At 35.1% G+C, this 18,834-nt stretch overlaps 2 protein-coding genes and 1 long non-coding RNA gene across 3 annotated transcripts; all 3 read right to left on the bottom strand.

Moving 5' to 3' along the window:
* Positions 1 to 327: 327 nt before the first annotated feature.
* Positions 328 to 4,042, bottom strand: LOC113731826 (uncharacterized). Its single transcript, XM_027257284.2, has 2 exons — positions 3,815 to 4,042; positions 328 to 1,717 (listed from the first exon to the last, which is right to left on the bottom strand). The coding sequence occupies exon 2, from the start codon at positions 1,702 to 1,704 to the stop codon at positions 574 to 576; it is 1,131 nt and encodes a 376-aa protein (XP_027113085.1). The 5' UTR covers positions 1,705 to 1,717; positions 3,815 to 4,042; the 3' UTR covers positions 328 to 573.
* A 2,334-nt stretch (positions 4,043 to 6,376) lies between these two features.
* Positions 6,377 to 7,235, bottom strand: LOC140037220 (uncharacterized). The gene is made up of 2 exons (XR_011841146.1): positions 6,787 to 7,235; positions 6,377 to 6,540 (listed from the first exon to the last, which is right to left on the bottom strand). It is a non-coding gene; the product is annotated as an uncharacterized lncRNA (long non-coding RNA).
* Positions 7,236 to 12,986: 5,751 nt separating this feature from the next.
* On the bottom strand, positions 12,987 to 17,461 carry LOC113731825 (histone-binding protein MSI1-like). Its single transcript, XM_027257283.2, has 6 exons — positions 16,931 to 17,461; positions 15,619 to 15,945; positions 14,904 to 15,056; positions 14,086 to 14,210; positions 13,874 to 13,969; positions 12,987 to 13,363 (listed from the first exon to the last, which is right to left on the bottom strand). Exons 1-6 carry the CDS (start codon positions 17,273 to 17,275, stop codon positions 13,135 to 13,137), a joined length of 1,275 nt encoding a protein of 424 aa, XP_027113084.1. The 5' UTR covers positions 17,276 to 17,461; the 3' UTR covers positions 12,987 to 13,134.
* Between the last annotated feature and the right edge of the window lie 1,373 nt (positions 17,462 to 18,834).

Here is an 18,834-nt window from a genome sequence, read left to right as displayed (position 1 = left end):
ACGGAGAGAAATAAAATTAATTTAATTTAAAATTTTCCATTGATATTCTTTCCCTTCCTTTCCTTCAATCCAAGCGGTGCCTAAGGGTCTAAAACGCATAATTAAACAAAGGAATTCGAATAATTAGACTGATGTCGAGTGGCTATGGATTCCGGGTCATAAATGAAAATTCAAACCAGTACTAGGGGATAAAATTCTTGCTCGGAGAAGAAAATAAAGGAAATGACGAACGCTGATGGAACAAAAACAGTTCTGAAGAAAAGCTCAGTGGAGAAGCCAAGACAAATATGGAAAGAGACGTAGAAGTTGAGATGTCAGGAACGAGGGTTGAGCGTTTGAAAAGAGAGAGGTACCCATAGACTTACAACTAAAAATTACAGAAGAATTACCTTTCTTCAACCCTCAAGGTTCTGGAATCACACCATCATACACCCCATCAAACCATGTAACATGAATCGGTGTTGGCAATATAAAGACAATGTCAGAAGTACAGCTAAATTTTTTTTCTATCACTAACTAGGTCCTAAAATTCACCCATCCTAAACTCTACATTTTCCAACCACCAATAAAACTTCATCTGCGGCTCCGATTGGCCTCCCTACGCCTCCGTCTCCTCCCAGAACGCCCTAAGAGGACTCTGCCTTGACTACGGAGACGATTCACAAGTGACAAACGATCACTGGCACGAGGAATAACTGCATTGTCATCATTGTCACTTTCACTGTCTTGATCTGAATAGTCAAAGCTCCCAATACGGGAGGTGCGACTACCTACCACAGTTCCTCCCTCCAATGTATGGTTAGAGTTCCTCTCCTGCCGCCTGATACCTCTATTTGATCCCATATTACCTGCAGGATCAATTCTCTGCAAAACAAGGAAGACGTTCCTCAAATTGCTTTCAATCCTTGCCAAACTGCTATCAACACCAAACTCAAAACCTTCACTTTGGTCCAGGTGATCATCATCAAAACCGTCTTCCTCATCCGAAATAAAACCATAATGACCTCCTTCAATCACGTAATCACCAAAAACGACTGCCCCTGGCATTGATGATGTTATTGTGCTGATAACATCCTCTCTTTCTCGCTCCCGCTCAAGTCTTCTCCATTTTTGTTCAAGAAGGGGATCCACCTCACGAGGTTTAGCAGAAGGGTGATCTGCCCTAACATGTTTCCGCAACTCCTTGTAAGTTCCTATAAATGAGCAGTTATCCTGCATACAGCTTCGTTTTTTAGCATTCAGATATTCTCGTGCCGGCTCAACCACTGTCCAGCCCTTCACTTGGCCCCGGCAAAGGGGACATGCAAGTTCAGTGACTTCACATTTATCAATGGGCCAACCAGACACTGGTGGAATCATGGCTGGGCTGTCAATTGTACCATCAAGATGTTGATTGTGATCAGCTGATGTCACTTTTGTGTAGGCTTTCCTATACTGGTCAAGGCAGTTGGAATAGCGAAAACTAGTTCCACACATATAGGGACGGCAACCTTTTTCATGTGAAGAACACAGAAGGAGAACAGCATTGTGGGGATACTCCATACATACAGAACAAGTGGCATCTTCCCAGTCTTTCTTGACAAGTGTTTTGGAGCATTTCTTCCGCTGCATCTTCTCAGACTGATTACCACATGGTAATGGGTATGGGGTTTGCCTGCACTGGCGAGAAGCAAACCTGCGTCTCCCCCTGGTACCTTTTGCCATTTCCTTAATAAATCTGCAAGTAAAATTGGAAACATCATCAAACAATATACCCTGTTGATAATGACAAACAAGAAAGCAATGTAGCACATCTCTAAAATCTACATTTGAAGCTCAACTACAAGTAACATCTCAAATCAATCTAGCACTGAACTATTAAATTATTGCACCAACCATCTTCCCCTACTACAAACAAGATTCACACAGCATCAATAAACACATGCATCAGAAAGCATATCACCATATGCAACAATTGTCAGTTGAATAGAACAGTTATAAATTCACATTCGGCACAATTATCGACAGTGAATAGTGGGACATCATGAATAATATTCGAAGACCACAGAACATTTGGACATTTCATGCCAAGCACAAAAAAAGTTGTTGTACAATGTAAAAGAACATATCACATCTGGACAGGTCCACATATAGTGAATATAAAGATCCATTTCAGGCAAAGAAATTACTACTAGTTTTTCACCAAAGACTATTTAACTAAATAACAGACTGATAATAAATTCGTCCAAGAGACAAGAAACACTCCTTTTTCCAAACAGGCATTTCACAACTTATCTGAACAAATCCTGTAACCTTTGTATGACTCAAAAGATCATGTGAAAACAACAAACAATAGTTGATAACCACTACTGCTCCCACCATCATGATAAAGGGACATGCATCCTGCCTCTACGCACATAGAGGACCATCAGATCAGAAAATAAGTGTCCAAACTAACAAGCACTAGCTGCGCCTTGCTCGTTTGCAATTACAGACAAACTACCGCTTTCAAGCACAAGTCACCCTCTATTACACTCAAAAGAACTGCTTCCACACATCAATGATAGATGAAATACGTGATACAGCTTAAAAATATCAACATTCAAATAACTGAAAATTTTCAAATAACTACATAAAGATTGGTGGTTCAGGGCCCACATAAAAGACAAGATATTCCGAATTGCATCTAAGAGAACAAGACCATGTATTCTCGCTGTAAACTTGCTACCTATTTTCCAAACATGCTAATCTGATGCAATTGGAATTTACTAGAAAAGAGCCATAAAGCAAATGACCTGGTTGTATATAGATATATCATGCTTAGTAAAACATGTAGCAAACCAGTTTTCAATGTTTAGAGATTCTATGGCATTCAGTTAACAGATGGTAGAGGACAAAATTAACCAGCAACAATAAGCAGACAAACAGGTCAATTGGAGGCATGTATCCCTTAAACATATAAACTCTGAATAATAGAGATGCAGATGATCCAGAAAACAAAGATGACCTTAACAACTGGTCATTAATTCTTTCAGCAGCACAACAACTCAAGGTGTAAATGGGAGGACAAAAAAGTAGTACAAAAATATCGGTCTCTTCCAATTCTTTATCCAGTTTACTCTAGACTGCTTAACCTCACTGCCAGCCATCATTCATGAGTGAATAATTGACAATTAGAAAGTTCAGAATTTTTCTTTTTTTTTTTTATTATGCATATGCTACCCACCAACAAATCATCATTTCTCCCCAAATTATGGCACACAACGAACATGTCTTGAGTAATTCGATTCAATCAAACAACAATTGTAGCCAAATTATACCTTCATTCACCTCGAATAATTGACTATTGATCAGTACAACAAAAACAATGGCGAAACAAAGAATTAATCCTCCAACAAACATGCAATCTAAATTTGAGAAAAGCAAGCAAACCCACCTACGCACTTCGATCGTATCTGGATCTTACCGATATGAAATGAACCTAAGCATTCCTCGTACATTCCCCCAAAAGAAAAAAATTTCAACCTTTTTATAGTATTGAGAGTGGCCGTATCAGAATAATACATCCAAATCACCAGATAACGTGCAAAACCCAAATAATCACGCGACTAGACAGTTAGATAATTGAATAAACTAATCGCGGTAATACAAATAAAATAATCCTGGACGAAAAAAGTAGCAAAGTTTGCTCATTTAAAAATTACAAAGAAAAATCTCCATTGCACATGGCTTCTGACATTTTTGCAATCCACATCTGAGATTCATCCAACTTAATATAATTAACACGAATTTACAAATACTAAAACCATCACAAATTCCATCCAATTCATCTTACCGGGATATTTCTTGAATTTGGATGATAGCGGGATGAAATTCGCGCAGAGAGTAACTGGAGGGATAATTTATACGGAGAGAGAAAGAGAGGAAGATACAGAGAGAGAGAAAGGGAAAAAGCTAGGGTTACGCATACGGAGAGGTCGAGGGAAAACAGAAATGAGAGAGCGCGGGCATTTTTCTAATTTTCCCTGTTCGCTGATGTTTTACTACTACAATTTTAAGAGTTGGAAATGGCAAAAATGAATGAATAAATAAATAAAGGAGTCAAAAGATGGGGAGAGAGAGAGAGATTATATTTAAAGGAAAAGCGAAGGGGAAGGGGGAACGGTTGATTTATGCGATTCGGCTGAGAGTTGTTTGTACGCTACTCTCTCAGTCACTGGTCCAACCAAGGTGGGAGAGAGAAGAAGAAGAAGGGGCTTTACTTTGGGGGATGGCAGTTTCACGCTCTCGTAGGGGAGAGTTAGATACACATTTCCGCCTGCGCAACCTAGCCACATTCTGTCGTCATGTTTAAATTTAATTAAAACTTTGATTATGTTGGATTTCAGCTTCAATATATATCCTTATACTGTATAAGAATGAGTTTAGAGCTTGAATTTTAACCGCAAGGGTGGGGTTCTTTTGGAAATGTAAGAGTGTTTGGAGTGCAATTAGAGTATTGAATATGAGTCATTATAATTAATTTAATTTTGTTGTAATTACTTGGATGTCCTTTTAAACATTTAAAGCTAGGGGTAAATTTGATATGTTACAGTGTTTGATATCCGATTAAACATTAGGTACAACTGAATTCAGCTTGTGTTTTAGTGAAATTACATAAAAGCCCTTCTAATCATTTAATTGTATTAACATCTAAATCTTTTAATTTCTTAAAGCCTTTCTCATCAATTATTTGCAAAGTTATGATATATAGATGTTAAGATACAATTAATGTCAATTAGTAGAGAAGTCTGGTTTCTCGACCGTTACCATAGTAACCCCCATCTATTCAAATTCATTTCATGTACTTATAAGTTTTGTTCCAACACAATCATACAGTATATTGAATTCGGATGTTGCTACATTAGCTACTCCTCTTCTCCATTTTGCAACACCTTTTTCAATTGGTATGTTTTTTTTAACCAATCTACTTTTTGGTTGTAAAAAATCTGTAATATTGCAAGTTGTATGTGCAATAATTTTTTAGTGTTTTAATTCAATTGTCCATGTTAGACAAGCTTGATACGTAAGAGACCACATTTGTTAATTGTTATTTATGGTTTAAAATAAGTTTATCATCATAAATTTTCTCATTTATAGATTGCATCTACTTCTTTTGTTGTTTTAACTATTAGTTAGGATAATTTCAAATCGTTTGCTACTTTATTGACTATTCCATTTAGACAATTTTTCACTTCATCTAATTTGCCAATATGTTTAATTATCTATTTAAAACTATATGGCTAATAATCTAAAGTATGCACCTCATTACTTTTAATTGTTTTTCTTGAATTGAGTGGATTATGATGCTTTAGTACTTTTTTGAGGTAATTATTCCTCTAAATTAGCATGTTAGTTGTTGTATATTTTTGCAACTAATACAAAACTGATATTTCATGATTGTAACCCCTATCGACAAGTAGATGCTTTGCTATATGTCCTAAATCATACAATAAATTATAATTAATTGCTTGCTCAATGTGAAGGCCTCGTAATGATATATGTCCTTGAAATCAATATAAATTCAAGAATTTGGCTTGCAAGAACCGAAATTCCACTAGCAATGATTTCTTCAAGTATGCTAATTGTTCAAATCTCACTTATATGACAAGATAATGTGGTGGATTGCTCTCATATCAAGATCAAATTCAAACTAAATAACAAATTTTAACATCCCTAAAATGCATGAGCAGATATAAATAGGTATTTTATTATACTAGGTTAGATGCAAAGTAGTTGATCGTATCTTATAATTATGTTTTATTGCATATTATATTTTTTGACTCAATATGTAACTTATGATTTTTTTAAATTTAATATCATATAATAAAATTGTCATACTTCAATTCTTATACTATAAAATGTCAAATAATAATTATTAACCATCTTTAATTATAGGCACTAAACTCCCACGCGTTGCGTGGGCTTTTCCCCCTAGTTCTAAATGAATACTACGAGATTTGATGCAGCAGTGAAAGCGTAAAAATAAGATTTGTATCAGGAACAAAAAATTAGAAGTAAAATCTAAAGTCTAAATAACTCCTTGATAGGAGGACGATGAATCTTGAATTCAATGAATCTTTAAACTCAAGAAGTCCCTCGATTTTTTTTTTTTTGAGTTATGATATTCAAATTTTAGTTGTAATAATATTTGGAACAAATTATTTGGATGGCCACTAAACTTTTGCAATCGTCGAATTTTGGCCGCTGAACTATTAAAAGTCTAATTTAGTCTCTAAAATGTATAAAGTTAAAATTCGATGCCATTCTGTTAAATTTATTCGTTAAGATTGCCGATCTGACTGCAAAAGAAGGCAATTTAGGAAGTTGAAAAGAGCACTTGTACCACTTCTTCCTCTGCCATGGATTTGGTTCTTCATCTTCCTTTTATTTCTGCTTAAACCCAAACATCAAACATTTGAGAAATGAAGAAAAACGAAACAACGAAGTGAATGAAGGGATTGAGAGTCATGACATCCTTTGAGGCTTGAGCTGCTCGTTTATCAAATTTTATGTTCTTATCTGCAAAAGGCATCCCATACATTTTGAGTCAGCCAGAGCACATACAGAAAACAGTAGTTAAGTGTATTTTGCCTATACGTTCAATTTTGGCAACATTTTGAAACGTACCAACCGGCGGCCTATGGTAAAGTATCATGGGAACAAAAAAGCCAGTTGAAAAGTCTTATTTTAACTATATGAGATTTGTCTAGTAAAAAGAAAAAGCAAATTATGAGTCTGCAAAAGACGATAAGGAGCAAGAGCAACCTAGAAGCGAAGAAAAACCGACCCGGCCTCTTTTTCTTGAAGCGCCCTGCTTTATGCTTTGGACTCATTTCAAGTGAAAGTGAAACTTTTTAGGAGCCTGCTTGTTGGCATCATCTTGGGAAGTTCATGTTGCGAATGGTGGAATCCAAAGTAGTATTAATTAGAAAGTGATAAGAAGATCAACTAGATGCAAACCCACCCAAAGCCTTCCCCTTCTTTCCCTATCACGCTCTGTTAATATGTTGTGAACGGTCGATCGAATTTAATGTAGTGTGTTAATTGAAAAAGTGATCAAATTTGTGTGGAAATAGAGCTATATCATTTTGGTGGTGTTGAGCTTGCTCCTACTTCCTCTAACCCAAGCTGGGCTTCTTTCATTTCCTTCTCTCTTGTTGCAGCAGTAGCAGATCTCAGGTACTCCTTTGTCTTCTTTAGGTTTATACAATCAGATGAAAAAGATACATGTTGAACTTCCTAATTTGCCCATTTCTTTTGTCTTGGAAATAGTGCGGGCAATCAGATTGGCAAACTTAACGATTAAATTTAACAGAATGGACTCGAGTCTTAACTTTTATACATTTTAGTGACCAAAATCAGACATTTACTAGTTCAGTGGCCAAAACTCGACGATTGCAAAAGTTTAGCAGTCATCCAGATAATTTTGCTCTAATACTCGAGGCCGAGTTTTTAATGGGAGAGTGAGATTTGTGCGTTTGATATGCGAGGTTATTTTGATAATAGGAGAATTGTATTAAATGTTAGTTTAAATTTTATTAGAAATTGTATATACTTTTCATGAAAAATCGTGTCTATAATGAATAAATTAGTAAATATTAGTCGTAGAAGTACAAATGCTTTTTAGTAATTTTCAAACTTAGATAATTGAGCTCAAATCTCAAGTCCACATTAAAAAAATTAAAGCAATGATAGGTTTTGATTTGAATTGGCTACAATTTGATGATAAATGAAATTCCAAACACATTTTTATAGTTGAACTTGTTTTAAAATTCAATTAATCGGTTAGTGTCAAAGATACTTTGATTTGTTTTTTAAAATGATGCAGAAATTTTTTGTATAATATAACTTATATGAGATAAAAATATCACTATTAAAAGTATAAAAAGATAATTAAAAAGCGTTTATGATGAATAAAAAGAGCATTCTAAAAAAGAAAAAAACACTTCTTATCCAAACACAGCCGTCGACCTTGTCTGGAAGAGGGAGTTGGCGATGTGAAAGTGAATACACGCGAAGCGTAGTGGGGAGGTGGGAGAATTTGGGAGTGAGGTGACGTGAGCTATACTGGTAGCGGTTTTTATCAACATGGGGAGGCGTGACCTTGACAATATTAACAGCATGGTCTTTTTTCCCTTTTTTTTTTTCGTTCCAAAAGTAAGTAACACGTAATGTAAACTTAGCAGCAAATTTTTTTAAAAAAAATCAGACTAGTCGTATTATATTCGCGACTTGATTTTTTTTTTAAAAAAAAAAATTCCTGTATTGGCCTTTTGTCTTGGTAATGATATAAAGTCCTTCACAGCAAGTTTGGATTACTATTTTTTAAAATTTTTATCAAAAAATATATGATAATAATTTGATATATATAAAGTAAAATGATGATTCAGAAATATCTTTATTGAAGGTGTGCGTCAAAGACGTTAAATGTTGTTCGAATTCAACATCTACGGATAATTTCAAAATAACCACATGATGACAAATTTATCGAGACATCAAATGGGTCGCAGGTAAGATGCAATGCTTATAAAAATGATACCATCTGTGTTCAACGTGTACACATGCAAACGACCTCTAAATTACCACATCATTACAACATTAGTAAAACATTTGTAAAGGAATCTTTGGAGTTTAATCTTATAATCCAATCTTTGGAGTTATTTTTTAGATTCTTCTGTACTCAGAAGACTACTTTTTCTTTTCACACAGTGCATGTATTTAACCAAATAAAAGTAGATACTGCAGTGAAAATACCTAAATACATTTATTGTCGATGACTATTTATTATAATTTTCAGAGCCAAGTAGTTAGTTGTCTTGGATGGTTCAATTTCATGGCAATCCCGTGATTACTCCTCCAACATTTCGTACTCCTTTCTTCTCCCTTGATAGAAAAGCTACTGAAAAGCGGAACCAGTTCTCTAAAGAGGCGTGGCGACATAAAAGAGTACATTTACTTTTTTTTTTTTGAGCACATGATTCAGACTATGCCTATTTTTATTCTACGCCTACTCCTATTTTATTATTCATCTGTAACCCATGGACCTTTATACACTACTTTGTCTCTTTCTCATTCAGATTCAAAATCATGGCGACATAGTATTGGCTTTGTTTGGATATATTATTTCAAATAATATTTCACTTGCATTATAAACACATTTTCCAACTCATCTTTTTATATTTCCAACAATCTTTTTATCTCACATACATCATATCATAAAAAGTGCTACCGTGATTATTCCAAATAATATTCTATCCAAACACTCATGAGTATGTTTATGGGACCAAAAAATCGTAGAATTGGAAAGTAAAATGCTTCGACCTTGGTTTTATTTCTTTGATTGAGGCAGCCATTTTGGAGAATTTTTATGTTGGTCTGGAGCGAATGCTAAGTCTAGCAATTATTTTCTGCACCTATTAAAAATGTTTCATGTAAATATACGAGGGTTCCACTTAGGAATAATTTCAGAAACCTCCCTTGAGTTTTTTGACTATTTCATTGGCCTCCCTCGAGATTTTAAAAATTACACCAACCTTCCTTGAGGTTAATTATCTTATAACATCTAGGTCCAATCAATAATTAAAAAATGATATTAAAAGAGCGAAAATAACATGATTCATCATTGCCTCTTATCTATTGCATTATTTAATTAATTTAATACCAACTCATACATTAAAGAAAAATACTAAAATTTGCTATTTATTATTAGAGATTAAATAATATATAGCATCAAAAAATAGTATACCATTTTATATTTTTCACTTAATACAAGATCTAAATTATTCTTTTCAGTTACATACCCATTGTCTAATGTGATTAATAACAAATAATCAAAAAATTTGCAATCAAAATATTATAGAGAACAAACTTTAATATCATAAATATTCTTATCAATATATTAAAATTAATTGCTGAGATGTTTATGGTATTAAAGTTTGCTCTTTTGTAGTAGTTTGGTTATAGATTATTTTGATTATTTGTTGTTGATCATACTTGATAATTAGTTTGTAACGGAAAAGAGTAATTTTGATCATATATTAAGTGAAATATACGGAATGACGTATTAATTTTGATACCATATGTGATTTAATCTGCGATGATAAATAGTAAATTCTAATATTTTCTTTAATGCTTGGGTGGGTATTAGTTTAATTAAACAGTTCAGTAGATGAGAGTTAATGGAGAAATCATATTATCTTTTCTCTCCTAATATCACTTTTTAATTGTTTGTTGGACTTCGATGTTACAAGATAATAAATCTCAAAAGAAGTTAGTATAATTTTTTAAATCTAGAGGAATGCCGGTGAAATAGTCAGAAATTTCAGAGGAGGTTCGTGGAATCTAGACGGACTTTTAGAGGGGCGAGTTCTTTTTCCATTTTTTGAGGTTCGCGTTCAAGTCAATAATATGAGCTACAGATGTAGCTTGGTGTGTACAGTATATCGAAACTTATTATTACACGTCTGGATAAAATTTATGCGGAATAATCTAATTTTGAGATTATCTCAATATGTTTTCTCATCATTTTTTTATCACTTTAGTTTCTATATAAGTACTTTACACCGGAAAGAAAAAGAAAAGTGTCGCAGAAATTTTTTATTTTTTTTAAAAAATCCCAGTAATGTTTTATTTATTTGTTTTTAAAAACTTGAATCGATTAGCTAAAAAAAACTAGCATGATGGACACGCTCCGGTAAATTCCTCGGTCCATTTTGCTGGATACATGTTTCCCCACCATTGGCAAATTCGTGTAACTTCTTGAAAAGCTCTCTCGATTGATCTTTGATGTTGTCATGTTTTTCTTTCTCCTCTGTCCTTCTCAGTACAACAGTGCATACCATCGTTAGACAGCGACTATATAGCATATGTATTGAAGATTCTACCCAGCTACAATTTTTTCATCTTCAAAATTGATTTTGGTTTATACTTCTGACAATCTCCAGCTAGCTTTCGGTAGAAAGATCCGGCACATGCTGACGACATTCGCAACTAGAAAAGCTCCAAATAGTTTGGTGAAGTAATTTCGTGGTTAGTTCATCAAAGAAGGTTGATGGAACCCGTCTCTCTCTCTCTGTCTCGAGTTTTGGAATTTTGGTTGGATTTGTGAATTGTCTAAACTCTAAACTCACTCTAATAAGTATATATTAAAGGCTAGTGAATATACAGACCCAACTAGATCAAGGGAGTGCTATAGCACAACCCTTAGATTTTTTTCGCTGCAGGTGAGGTTCGAACCCTCACCTACAGCCGAAGGAGGGACTTAAGTCCCCTGGTGGCCACTGAGCCATTGGCCCAGTGGTTATGTGTCGCTGTCCTTGCTAAATCCAACTTCCATTCTACTGCTACTACTACTACCTATTCAAATTTCAAAGCATGAAAACAGTACTTTCTTCGAACATCTTTCCACAACTTCCATGCTACTGCTAGTCTGCTACTACTACATTTTTTTTTTTTTTTTTTTTTTTTTTACGGTCCGAGGGGTATACCGGAATCACCCGGACTAATCCCTCCAAATAGATTGGACAGAGCTCGTTTCAAAGAGCCGAGCTACCCACTGGGGGCGTGTACTGCTACTAGCTATTCAAGCTTTTGCTTCAAACAGCACTTTTTTCCATCGGCAAATGCAAACATCTTTCCACTTTCTTGTTTCCTTTTTTTTAATACTATATACATATGGTAATCAGATCTATATGTATGCTGTCGTTGTGCCTAAGGCTCGAATCAACTACAGAGTTCCTCCTTGATGAATGTCTAACGTGAAGCCCTGGAAAAAGAGATGTTCTAGCTTTTCCTTATATATATATATATATATATATATATGATTCCACACACACACACACACACATATATATATATATATATCCACACACACACATATATATATATAAAATCTGAGGCTCTTTCTTCCTCTGAAAGTTTCAGTCTTTGACATTTATGATGCAGCAAAATTAATAATGCGTATGTTTTCAGTCATAATAATACTGTACATCATTTTGAGTTTTCACGCAAGAATGTGTAATTGGTCAAGTAGAAAGGTCAAAATCTATGAGATGGCGTTAACTCAGTTGATATACCGGACTTGTGGCAAAAGATCGATCAGTTCAGGATTACAACATTCACGCTCCGACAACAACAATAATTCTCTCTCTCTCTCTCTTTCTTCTAAGGGGAGAATATGCCAAAAAGATCCAAAACATACAAAACGCATAACTAGGCTAGGTTTTGTTCTACGTATGAAGAACATAAAGAAGGCATGGTTGGGGCCTTCCTCTTCCCCCGACATATTTGATATTTCACGTGACATTATCAGAATTACAGCTAAACTAGCTGCCTTTAGCTGCCCGTTGATCTGTAAAGTACTGCTTTGGATTATAGTAGTGTAAGTAGATTTTAGACCCCTCCTCACTTGTACTCTTTTCCTCGTATCAACCAACCTAATCCTCCTCCGAAATGGGAGGTTGAAAGAACATCACTCTGAATCGAATAGCAACAAATTGCTTCCATTCTTCAGCTAATAGGTGCTAGAAATCAATGCGGAAAAGGGGAAAATTGCATGCAAAATGTTATGGCCTCAAAGCTAGGATTCTTATCCTTCAAAGAATAAGGATTCTTATTCCATATCCAAAATGGGTCGTTTCCGAAGAAATAACAAACGCCTAAATGCCATCCACTTCCTCAACCATAGAAGATATGAACTCCTGTGTGGAAGGCAAAATGCTTTACGTTAAGATCCAATTAGCCCCACAACCATAATTACGAAGATTCAAATGACCCTCAAAAATAATTTGCCTTCAGCTCTAGCATAGATCAGAAATTTATGACCCAAAATTTGGCAGCTTAAAATAAGTATCTCATATTTTACCGCCACCCCCTGACGTGTAGGCCGACTAAAGAAGGGAATACAACCATGCGGTCGCAAGGGGCAATTAACCGTATACAGCAAAAGTGGTAATTACGCAGTTCAATTTCCAGCAGATCAGAACAATAGAATCACTCATTTATCAGTAACAAAGCTACGATGGTACAAAAGAAAAATGTGCAACTCTAGTTGTCTATCCACGTAAATGATCATACATTCCGCCCATTGGGCTGCAATTAGATGGTAAGCCTAAACTAAGGGGCCTTTGTTGGGTCATCTCCAGGTAGATCATCTTCATCGTGGTAAATGTTCTCTGCCATCTGCCATATCTGAAGTATGTTGTCCTCTGCTACACTAGCAACAACCCAGTCTTCACATGGGTTCCATGAGAAGTCTGAAATTTTACTTGTATGACCGCCATGAATAAAAAGCAACTCTGGCGGCCCATCTTCTGCATCCTCTGGTGTTTGTTCTTCGTCAATTCTAGAAAGACATACCAATTATCAACAAAATTTGTTAGGGCGTTATTGTAAACCATCTGAAGTTCATTCAACAAAATTTGTGCCCAAACAGATTCAATGAACCCAATCATGAAATAGTTCCCCGCTACCGCTTAAAAGCATTGGATATAGAAACCCACAGATTGCCTCACCCACTTTGAAAGCACAGACAGACAGCAACCAACTTCATAATTAGCAAAGGCTTTTACTGAACAACAGCATGCAAAACGTAAAAGAAATTAGCAAGACAAAGTTCCCGAATAACATTATAAATTTCTAAACCATGTGGCTTGTCTTCTTGCAGCACATTAGACAGAAGGATAATCTCATAAGCATTTGTTGCAGCAAGATAATGAATGCCACCATCGACCGTTGACATTTAACAAGCACAAAAAGGTGCCATTGGAAGATCTTGTTATATTAACCTTAAGAATCAACATGTGACGAAGCAAAGTACGTGCTTCAACCTAGATAAAACCATGAAGAGATGTACCTGCTAAGATCCCAGACCATGAGTCTCCTACCAAGACAACAAGAAGCTAGGATGGTCTCATTCTTTGGGTTCCAACCCACTTGGAAAACCTCCTCCCTATTGGACAAGCATTCAAACGTTGATCAATGATTAAAAAATGAAAAATAAGCCGCCAAAATGACTTAAAAGATTATCAATAATGACTGTAACAGAAGAGCAGCAAAGACTCGTACTTGTGACAATCAAAGGTGTGAAGAGCAGTAGTAATCTTGCGCAAATCAAATAACTTGACAGTCTTGTCCGTAGATCCAGTTGCCACAACCCATTCATTAAAGGGATTGAACGCCAAGCAGTTAACCTACAAAGAGTTCAGATCAGACAAGTCTTGTGTTAAGTTCTAGTAACACACAATTTTATGCTGCTCAAAAACTAAAGATGTCAAAATTGAAAGGGTATAGTTGTATTGATCATGTCTGTACACAAGAAGCAATTGATTCTGACACATACAATTAATGATTTCGCAAAACATGATACCTCATGATTGACCAATTTCTCAATTGTAGTACTCTGCCCCATGTCCTAATTCACAATCTTCAAATGATGCAGTACAACAGAGTATTTGAAGTTAAAGCCAAGCAATAGAAAACCCATAACGAAACTTAACAGACTGCACACTTAAGGACTTGGTAACCCTTTTTTTCCTTAAATAATCACTTCGTAACTTGTTTCTTCATATGGAAATAAAATCCTCTTTAGACCATTGGATTGTTATTTTCTTGTTTTCCTCTCTTTGCCTATAATAATGAATCTACACCACGAATCAGTCATCCATAGTATTCCCGCAAGATTTGTCAAGTGATTGCCAGCTTATTTGGATATTCACCAATTCTTCAAACAAGTTTAGGGAAATAACCCTTAGGGAAGAGGATAAGATCTACTAATAGACTATAAAATTCTTTATCAAAAAAATTCCATTAATTGTTTTCACACTAAACATTAATAAAAATCCATATGGAAATATAGAGAACTTTTAATTTAAGACAATACGCACCTCACTTTGGTGAGCAACTACAGACTGAATAGGCTTAGTAGATGCTGTAGAGCGTAGATCCCATATGTGAAGATATTGATCGTCCCCAACTGAACCAAACAAGTACTCATGCCTCAGATGCCATGCCACATCTTCTACAACGCCCTCATGGATCTGTTTGTAGCATACATGCATTCATTGTCTGTAAGCCACATATCTCAACATACAACTACAACATAATAGCCTGAGCTTGGAAGGACAAAGTTTCAGGTTTGCTATTAATCAGCATGTAAATAATAACAAATCAACATTACTATCAACATAACTTGAATCAAGTTCATCTTAGCAACCCAGTATTAATCAGGAGAACGCATTCTTCTTGACTGAGAGTCCACTTTCAGTGGCAGTTTCAGCTTAATTATTGGATATTCTTTGATTACTTTTTCAGTCTCCCTCAGAATGAGCCACACGGTTGCCCCATATTTTCATTTTAGTTTTAACAAGTAAAGTAGCCAGATGTTGAGGAGGCCTTGGTCTCGTGGCTAAGATTGAGACTGCAGGACTTAGAGTCTGTGGTTCTAATCCCCCTCCCTCCCCCCTCCCTGCTTCTTAAATCCCACCTCTCTGCAGCTAACAAAAAAAAAAAATTAAGTAGCCAGATAAAGTTTTAGGAGCTGATAATTGCTGGTGTATGTCTTTTAGTATAATAACATGTCCAATGCTAAATGTTACACACCTTGAATATCTGCATGGCATCCAAAGCCTTATTCTTTGGAGTAGCATTGATGTCCCACAAGCATATTTGGGCATCATCAGAACCACTCAATAAATGACCCTGCTTGAACTGACTCCAGGATAAACCATAGCCTTCAGTGCTATGGCCTCTCAGCCTCAAATCAGGATTGCATGCACCATCTAGAGGAGGCTTGGATGGATGCTTGCTATAATCAAAGACATAAACTTCTGCACTAACTGTTTTAGTTGCAATAATAAACGGATTCTGGGGCATATAACGAGCACGGTTAACTTCACCATCATGATTTATTTGCTGGATTATTTGTACCTGCAAGAAACATGTAGAGGATTATCTAGCAGGGGCCTCAAAATCAGCCTCAACAACACTGACTAATGAAATGTTGTCTCTTGAATGAGACAGCCTTTCGACATACATCCACAAAAAGAAAAAGAAACAAAAAAACTAGCTGGAGTTGATAGATCAAGTAACAGAAAGAAAGTCTAACACGAACTGTCCCAATAAATGATCCCAGTAAATGTTATTTTAGTTGTGGACATATTACCTATGCAAATTTGACAAGTTTCTATATACACGACCGGTTGCAAATTCTTCCTGCCAAAAAGGAAACATTTCTATAACCAAGTCCCCTTTTATGAACAAATGTCGCAAAAAGACATTAGTTGTTAATGTTAGTGCTGCAAATTTGCTTTGCCTAATTAAGCTAGCAAAATACCCAAAGTCAAGCATATAAACATATCCAAATTATACAGCAGTATGAATACGAGCTAAGTTGTATCTTGCTGCTATTTGTTATATGAACGCTTGTAGATCATTTCATGAGGTTTAAATATGGCCTCTATTTGCTGAGAATAGAAAGCGAAACAAGAAGCTCTAATACCTAATAAAATTAGATCTTTCATCAACAACGTGCACAATTTCTTCCTCTTATGACGTATTCGCATGATTTTGGATAATTCTCTGGCCTCTAACGCTTAAACTCCCAAAACCAAATAGTAAAACTACGTAACATCAAACTAGTTCTATCTTTAACCAATCATTCCAAGCTGAGACCAATTCTTTCTATTTTTCTTTAACTTTTTTCCCCAGTAAAGCATGTAAGCAGCTATAGGCCTATGATTGCTTTTTTCTCCTTTTATTCCATTTCAAAAGGTTAAAAAAAAAAAAGAACACTTAAAATAAAAGATCCTCACTAGTAGTCTAGTAGTTGTGCATTTGGTACCCAAAAGACTAGATAAAAATCGGCACACAGAAACAATTAACCATGGAAAAAAAAAACTCCAAAAACCGAAACCTTTCCGTTGGCACAGCCAAAACCGCCGAAATCGGACCGATCGTCGTCATAATGGCGGGCGTCGTTCTCGGCATCTTCGAGGGGGAGTTGAACCTGAGCAAGCATGAGATAATTAGGCTCGTTCTCAGAAGTGTGGGTCCCCAAAATCATCTTCTGAACGGAGTAGTCTTTTCCGGGGGGCTCATCCCGGTCGGGAAGCCATTCGACGGTGAGAGACGGCCACTCGAGGGCATGAGTAATGACCAAATCGTAAAGAAAAGGAGTGTTCTTCTTCCAGATTTTATACTCCTCGTTGATTAGCCGCTCCTCAATTTCCCCTCTCATCTCATCCTCATCTTTCCCCATTATTATCTGCTTATTTCACAACAGTACAGTAAACTTGAGCAGAGAAGAGATTTCTCTCCTTTTTTGACGGTAGGGAAATTTCTCGCGGGAAGAAGAAGAAGGACGGTGGCGGGGTAGGTTCTTTGGATGTGGGAAGAGTTTTTTATTTTTATTTTGGGAGGGGTGGCTTTGAAGTGGGAGAGGGATTTTGTGTTCTGCAGGGGTTTGGGAGTATTTGGAGGGAAGAGGGATTTTTCCCTGCCTTTTCACTTTTGGGCCAAGCCTATTTTTCACAATTTCTCGATTTACAGAAATTGGGTTATATATAAAAAAGATTTAAAAAAAAAAACAAATGCCAACCCCAAATTAGACTTTGACCTTGGATTTGGTGCCTCTACAAAATCATCAAAAATTTGTATGTAATGGATTGCAAATTTTTGAAGTTTAATAGAAATAATTCTAGTAATGTGATTGAAGTAAACAAATAATAAAAAATGTGTTGGGAGAATGTTTCAAAAATTTTCAACCGAAACTTATTATTATCATCCATACACACTCTAAAAAGTTTCTAAATTTTCACTACTATTTGGGGTATTTTATTGTGAGAGTTTTGCACATGAGTAAATTAGGATGGCACTTTTTCTTTTTCTACGTCAAAAAGAGGAAAAGGGAGAATAAATGACAAATTTTTTTAATCTAAAGTGTTAGGCCAATCTTGATCGTTAATCATCTGTAATAATTCTAATAAAGGGTTATCGTTAATCATCTACTAATATCCTTAAAAAACTTTAAAAAATCAACTAAAATCCTTTTTTTATTGTGAGGGAAAAGTTTTAAATAGAACAGTTTTTACTTACAATCCATCTCTCTTTGCTACTTCACCCAACTTTCTCCCAATCCTCATCCTTAAATGATGGCCAACTTCTTTCGCTTTCTATTAAAAATCAAATATGGATTTTCATTCACAAAAGTAAATTTTATGACAAATTTGAACCATTGACTATTGACTGCTGATTGCGAATTCATGAGTGATTTGAATATCAAAATTTGATATTTTCTTCTCCTAATGACATAAATAAAAAATACAAAATGATACATCAATATTGAGTTAAAATTCCTCTCAATTTCAATTATAACAACAATTATGAGTATCTATAAACCCTCAAGTAGAAACTATTACACAAAAATCTATTATTTTATTTAAATATGTTTATATGTTGGCTAGAAGGAATTCTCAAAAAATTTTCATATGTCCATTTTATTTTCATATGTTTATTTTAGTAGAGCACAACCCTTCTTATGTTGCCCTCCAAAAAAAGGCAGTACAATAAAAGAGAATAATCTTCTGTTACTCCCTCAAAAAAAGAAGGAATTCTTAGAAAATTTTACGGTTCGTTTGGACAGAGTATTATCTGAAATATTATTTAAAATAATTATTATAATCTGATGTATATGAAATAAAAAAATGATTAAAAATATAAAAAAATAAATTAAAAAAATATATTTATGATGCAAACAAATATTATTTTAAAAAATTTCATATTTAAACAAAGCCTTAATATCTCCATTTTATTTTGAAT

Source organism: Coffea arabica, chromosome 2e (genome assembly GCF_036785885.1).
Source record: "Coffea arabica cultivar ET-39 chromosome 2e, Coffea Arabica ET-39 HiFi, whole genome shotgun sequence".
In the NCBI taxonomy this organism is placed as follows: domain Eukaryota; kingdom Viridiplantae; phylum Streptophyta; class Magnoliopsida; order Gentianales; family Rubiaceae; genus Coffea; species Coffea arabica.
The sequence above is the reverse complement of the archived record's forward strand: the minus strand, read 5'-3'. Positions and strand labels throughout refer to the sequence as shown.

Excerpts from the sequence above, each read along its gene's own strand:
- LOC113731826 (XM_027257284.2), bottom strand. The coding sequence starts at position 1,704 with ATGGCAAAAGGTACCAGGGGGAGACGCAGGTTTGCTTCTCGCCAGTGC.
- LOC113731825 (XM_027257283.2), bottom strand. The coding sequence starts at position 17,275 with ATGGGGAAAGATGAGGATGAGATGAGAGGGGAAATTGAGGAGCGGCTA. Across the intron at positions 15,057-15,618 it reads ATGCCATGCAGATATTCAAG|ATCCATGAGGGCGTTGTAGA; the intron begins GTGTGTAACATT and ends TGCTACAAACAG. Across the intron at positions 13,970-14,085 it reads CACACCTTTGATTGTCACAA|GGAGGAGGTTTTCCAAGTGG; the intron begins GTACGAGTCTTT and ends CTTGTCCAATAG.